This window comes from Cryptomeria japonica, chromosome 5 (assembly GCF_030272615.1).
Source record: "Cryptomeria japonica chromosome 5, Sugi_1.0, whole genome shotgun sequence".
Classification (NCBI taxonomy): Eukaryota; Viridiplantae; Streptophyta; class Pinopsida; order Cupressales; family Cupressaceae; genus Cryptomeria; species Cryptomeria japonica.
In genome coordinates this window covers 759541320-759547529 of record NC_081409.1, presented here as the reverse complement: position 1 = coordinate 759547529, position 6210 = coordinate 759541320, and the positions used below count along the sequence as shown (strand labels likewise).

At 34.0% G+C, this 6210-nt stretch overlaps 1 protein-coding gene across 1 annotated transcript; it reads right to left on the bottom strand.

The window, feature by feature from the left end:
- Nucleotides 1–433: 433 nt before the first annotated feature.
- On the bottom strand, nt 434–4180 carry LOC131036501 (uncharacterized). The gene is made up of 3 exons (XM_057968401.2): nt 3387–4180; nt 1320–1383; nt 434–1101 (listed from the first exon to the last, which is right to left on the bottom strand). Exons 1-3 carry the CDS (start codon nt 3503–3505, stop codon nt 850–852), a joined length of 435 nt encoding a protein of 144 aa, XP_057824384.2. The 5' UTR covers nt 3506–4180; the 3' UTR covers nt 434–849.
- Between the last annotated feature and the right edge of the window lie 2030 nt (nt 4181–6210).

Sequence of the window (6210 nt, the reverse complement as noted above, 5' to 3'; positions counted from 1 at the left end):
TGGTTCATTTAGTAAAATGAATACCAGACCAATCATAAATGGTTCATTTAGTAAAATGAATACCAGACCAATCATAGGGTTCATTTAGTAACATGAATGCCAGATCAACCATTTTAGGTTCAGTGAGTAAAATAGATTCAGCAAGTAAAATGATGACCGTACCAACCTTTTTAGGTTCAGTTAGTAAAATGATAATGAGACCAACATTAAGATTCTTTAGTCAATAATAATCAGAATAACCATTAGTTTGGATTGTTTTATCTTGCAACCAAAGATAAATGCATGGGCACTTAGATAAAAAGTTCCACAAGTTTTTAAGGAATGCATGAATCTTAAGTCAGTCTAGGAGTTCCAGCTTTTAAATTGATGAGAGCAAACATACATATCCAATATCAATTTAACAAGCTTGGGAACAGAACACGGTAACAAATCCTTTCAGTAAATGGTATCAATACACTATATTACAAATTTTGCTCCTGTACATGGTTGCCCGTTACGAATGGTGGTTCTCATTTGTTTCGAAAAATTAAGAGCACAAATGCTTCTCTCTGTACTAAACTATACTAATAAGGGGAAAAATTAATACTCTCAATAGGGGACTGCTACCAGCTTCTCTGGACACATATCCTTTTAGGAAAATTACAGCCTTGTATACTTAGTACATCTATACACTACGCCGGCAAGACCACCAAAGGTTCCACTGGGGAAGATATCCTTTGCCAGAGTTAAAGGAAAACAGTACTCTGAGTGGTTACTTGCAGGAACCAAATCTTAGAGAGCTTACACTCCTAAACATTGTACAAAACTAACGATCATGCACAGCTCATTCTTGGATCAATATGTAGAGGCTTAAACAAGGGCTGATAGATTACAGTGAGCCTTTTGCCCTTTTAAAGCAAACCCTTCTATGCGAACAGAAGGCTTTGTTACATATAAGGCTCCACAAGATGTCTTCTGTGACATATTAACAGGTGATGATGGTGCTCCTTTTCTTATGAACTCTGCATCATGAACAAGAGGATTGTCTGACCGAATGGGAGGTGACCCATAAAAGTATGGGACAGAGTTATTTACAGTTGTTTGATCTCCATACTGACTCTTCTGTGGAGGGGAAAAAGAACGTTTGTGTCAGTAAACATGACCAAAGAATGAACATCCAACCCAAAAGGACAATAAACATGTATTCACTCCATTCGATTAGTTTTGTCTTGCTCAGAAGGCTAGATTGAGCTAATCCAGAACAAAAAATATCAAGACATAACTGGAAGCCTTGACATGCAAAAGAAAAGAGAGAAATATTCTGACAGAAGAGCAATTACCTTGCTCAAAAATATGCCTAAAATTTCAAAACTTGGCTCTTCTTCATTTCCAGCTGTTGCGTAGCTGCAGAAAATACTTCCAAGATCAGAAAACGAGCAATCTGAAACACTACTCAATGAAAAAGATAATTGCAGTATTACAGGCTTAAATTTAGGAAAACTTCCATACACAAAAGCCAACTCCTAAAAGCTATTGCAAACAAAATTATAGACCATCTTCCAAGGATATAAATTACAATAAAGAAACCAATATTTGGGAGATATGATAAAAACCATTTCTGGAGCACTAGATATGTTGTTCAAAACAAATTCAGAATTCTTAAAAAGACATGCACTAGTTCTCCAAAAAGATTATGCACTCAAAATCCCACACAAACTGGTCTCTTGTACACATTTCTAAAACACGCTATTCAACCCAGTTCAAGAAACGAAAATTTTGCAGGGTTGGCTTAATTTGAACATACACAAGATTCATACATAGATCAACTTGATATGAAAACTGAAAACAGTTCAAGGACTAAAACAAAAGCCGATTGATTAAAAATGTAAAAGCATCTTCGGACTTGTTCGGACAAACACTGATGAACTCAATGTATTTGCACATATATAAGATTCATATATAGATGAACTTGACATAAAATTAATGAATATAACCCAATAACTGAAGAACATCAACAGATTATATTGGAGGGTTTGATATATATAAAAGAGATCAAAACCTGAAAATACTTAAGAAGTCCAAAATCGAAAGCCGATTAATTAAAAGCATCATAGCACTTGTTTGGTAAATTCGGATCTAGTTTATACTGAGTACCGAAGCTTACCCAATTAATCAATACTTGTTATTGGATTGACAACTTGATCTGCAACAGATCATCATGGATGGACTTTAAATTCAATAATCCTTTCATTAAAGATCAACGATTACTTCCCAACTGCCAACCGGAACTGACCTTTAGCATATGTTGTTATGGTACTGAGATATCTGGTGGACAGACGTACTACCGGACTGGGAAGTGGAGCTAGACACCATGACAGATCACACTTAATATATGTAAAATTGATGAACCCGACACATCTAAAGATATTGTGGAATTTGTTCACACCGAATGACTTTAAAGTCCCGAACACGGGACATCTGCCAATATTTGAGTTGCTCAGAGATGGAATTTCAGTAACATATGCCTAAATTTGAGTTATTAAGAGATAAAAGGGATTAAACCCTACAGGAGATAATGACAAAGAGGTTAACAGCTCACAATAAAGATACGCAGTCCATACCTTATAGACTCATTCATTGCCTGATTATACAAAACAAAAATGCTTTGGAAAAAAACTTATCCTAGTCAGACCTACATGAAGAAGCCACATCCAAGAAAACCAAAAAGAAGATCGCAGCACCATTATTCTGATCTTTTCCATAGGACCTAAGGCAGAAAACCCCTCTTACGTGGTTCAATACCTCATATTAGACCTACAGGAAGAAAGCGTATACGAAACAACCACCTGAAAGAAGTTCAACCCATTATTACTTGTGACATTTTCCAAACTACCCAAAGGAGATCAATCTTTGTGATTCAGGACCCTATGACCTCATTTCTGGTCTCAGAACACCGAAGCGAAAAGTTTTAAACGCCCGTTCTTACTAGAACTACATTAAGAATTTACATTAGAAACGAATCAGAAGGAAGATCAAACCACCATAACTTTGAGTATTCACATAAACCTTTATGGGGTCAATTCCTCCTCTATTGTTTGGCAGTTTAGGGCTTCAATTCTGATCTGAAAATACCCAGAAGAGAAAATTGAAAATACTTTCAATATTATACCCACATGAAATACCCACATACGAAACATTCAGAGAGAAGAACAGCCGATCTTTACAAATATTATTTTTCTCTAGTAGTTGTTTAATGGGGTCAATATCTCGCGTGTGTCCCCTCATGGCCTTATTTCTGATCTAAAAATACACGCAAGAAATAAGTTCAAAAACCTTGTACCTTACAGGCTATAAGAACCTACATATGATTATAAGGGCAAACCGAAAAAAATCCAATACTCAATTACCTGTGATTTGATTCATGTATATCTCTGACAGCCCAAGGACCCATGGCCATCCTATGAGGTATGGGGCAGATCAGTTGGCCCTTTTCCAATCTCTGGTTGATTTCAGTCAACTGATACATTCTGCTGTTTTTTTCTTTACAAAATTGCAGAAATTGCCTCCTAATTTACTCACCAAAAGCCCCAACTATCAACAAGAGGAAATGCACGTAGATCCAAATCTAGGCATTGGGTTCTAAGCCAAAAAAAAATAAAATAAAAGGGCCGGAACACCCAAAAGAAAATCAATGGACAGAAATGAAAGACGTGCCAATAGTTATGACATGCTCTAGGAAAAAAAAATCTGTCATGCATTTATAAAGGGCGTCGATGGTTCACATGATATCTCACGGCAGTTGGAGGGCGAGAAGATCAACAAAAAGGAATGGCGGTGATTGGTTGGTCTGTTTGAATCATAGATATGGTAATCAAAGTGGGTACCATTACAAGGACTTGGATTTGGTCTGTGCGGACTTCTGTCAAACGCTTTACAGAGTTTGTTAGGGAGTGGACTACGGTTTTTAGGGATTTCGCTTCCGTGTGAACCGATGATCATACAAAATCGGGAGCTTTCATGGTTTAGGGCATGGATTTGGTCAAAATAATTTAGTTTTTTAATGGGTTTACGAGATTTTGGGTCAAATTTGGTTGGCTTTCAAAGGTTTTGTATTCTTGGGTCGAAGAAAAGTATGGTGGAAATGTGTCATTTACTCAATGGTGTAATGGAATCCATGTTAGGTCTGTGGACTCGAACATGGGTGTTGTTTTGCCAAGTTCCTTTGATTTTTTCTTGTAGGGTGGGAGGGAGGAAAGAGTGGTTGTCCCATCATGGCCTGTGTTGATGTGCACTGCACTGTAAGTTAGTGTGCATTTGATTAGACCTTTGAAATTTCAATGAGTTGGGTTGGAAAAAGTTAAGTTAATACGAATAAACGCATGTTCTTGATGCTTAAGATATAAGAAATTTGTTACTCATGTCCTTTTTTTAACAATCCTTCAGGAATTTTAATCTAATTTGCAAGGAAAACTTAAAAGAGAATATGGAAGAAACCCACTTTCTTAAGAAAGGGATTTGGAATAAATTCTTTTTGGTCGTTTTCAATGTAAGTACATTTGAAAACATCAAATTTTATAAGGAAAAATCTAAGAGAATGTGAATGAAACCCATATTTTAGGAAAAGAGTACAAAGAATAAATTCATTGGAGTTGTTTTCAATAGATTCAAATTTCAAAGATCTAAATATTGTATGGAGGACAACTAAAGGTGTGAGGGGTATTCTATTGTGATGGAAATATGGTAATTTTTGGGGAAAGAAAAATTATATATTGAATTTTTTTGTTCTTTTGGTTGGAAAGTTCTAAATCAAATACCTATTTGTTATCATTTTAGATATATGACACACAAATTTTAAGAATCAAATATTAAGGGGTATATATTCTATCATCAAGGATTAAGAGATATTCGATACACAAGTTTTAAGAGACAACCATTACGAGGTATATTCTATTATCAATTGCGATTCAAGGATTAGGGGTATACATTCTACAAAAGTCACACAACACATGATCTATCCTCATCTCTTATTATTTGCACTTCCAAAAGATTTGAATTTTAATGGACAATGTAATATTATATAATTATAATCAATCAATTAAACTATAATGATTTAGTATTGTACACTTTTTTTTTAATGTTTGACCGAGAGAAATTCTAGAAGATAGAAAAAGCAACTCTTTAGAAATTAGATAATGTGATAACTTGAAGATTATACAAAATTTTGTAATGTGGTAACCATTCAATATTTAGATATTTAGCCCTCAACTCTATTTTTAAAATTAATTGCTTATTTATTGATTAATTTAAGTAATACTTTAGGGAAAGATTATATTCATTTACTTATATGCATATTTTAAGTGTAGACACCCACACACATGTATACATGTCTATGTATGTAGAAATATATATGTGTATGCATAGATACATGTGTATATGTATGCATACACAAATGTGTAGAAATCAAATTATCAATGTCCATAATTAGGTGGTGTGACAAAATTCTACTATATAAATGCCTATAAAATTTATGTTAATGGTGTTTTTTATCCATTCACTCCATTTGATATGATTATAATTATGTATATAAATGTAATTGCACATAATCTAGCATTAATAAATAAAAATATAAGCTTTATTTCCCAAATGAATATTTTGTGAAAGATAAAAGCTTTAAGGGAATTGTATATTGTTATTTCTATTTCCATAAAGTAGGTCATATCACAAAAAAATCATGAGTAAATGACTTTATTTAGATATTTTAGGGTTAAGGATAGAGGAAGACCTAAGAACAAAGTTTGGAGAGTTAAGCATGTATCAATAGCAAGGAAGGAATTTTTAGCAACACATGCATGTTTTGTTTAAAACAAGACAAACCATCTATTTGGAAGGAATTTATTTGGTTAGGCACCAAGAGGAGAAATATTTTGGAATGGTAAACCTATGAAAGGTGGGTGATGATCTTGTAGAGGTATTAGTAACCTTGGGCTACTATGGTCAATTTGATGAGAATTGTGGGAATAACACTCAATTTCTTGAGATGGTTGCAAAGGAAGGAAATCCATTTGATGATGGGATAACATGTGCAAAGGAGGGTAAAATCTTATTGTGATAAATTGACTCATTAAAAATGTTTATGAAAACATGTAGAATTTTTTTCTACTAAAAGTTTATCTAAGATTAAGGATTTCAAACTCAAAAGAAAAAAGGGGTTAGGAGGATAAAGCAAGGAAA

Coding starts and splice junctions, on each gene's coding strand:
- LOC131036501 (XM_057968401.2), bottom strand. CDS start 3,505: ATGTATCAGTTGACTGAAATCAACCAGAGATTGGAAAAGGGCCAACTG. Junction 1,384..3,386: donor ATACATGAATCAAATCACAG/GTAATTGAGTAT, acceptor TATTTTCTGCAG/CTACGCAACAGCTGGAAATG. Junction 1,102..1,319: donor TAGGCATATTTTTGAGCAAG/GTAATTGCTCTT, acceptor TCCCCTCCACAG/AAGAGTCAGTATGGAGATCA.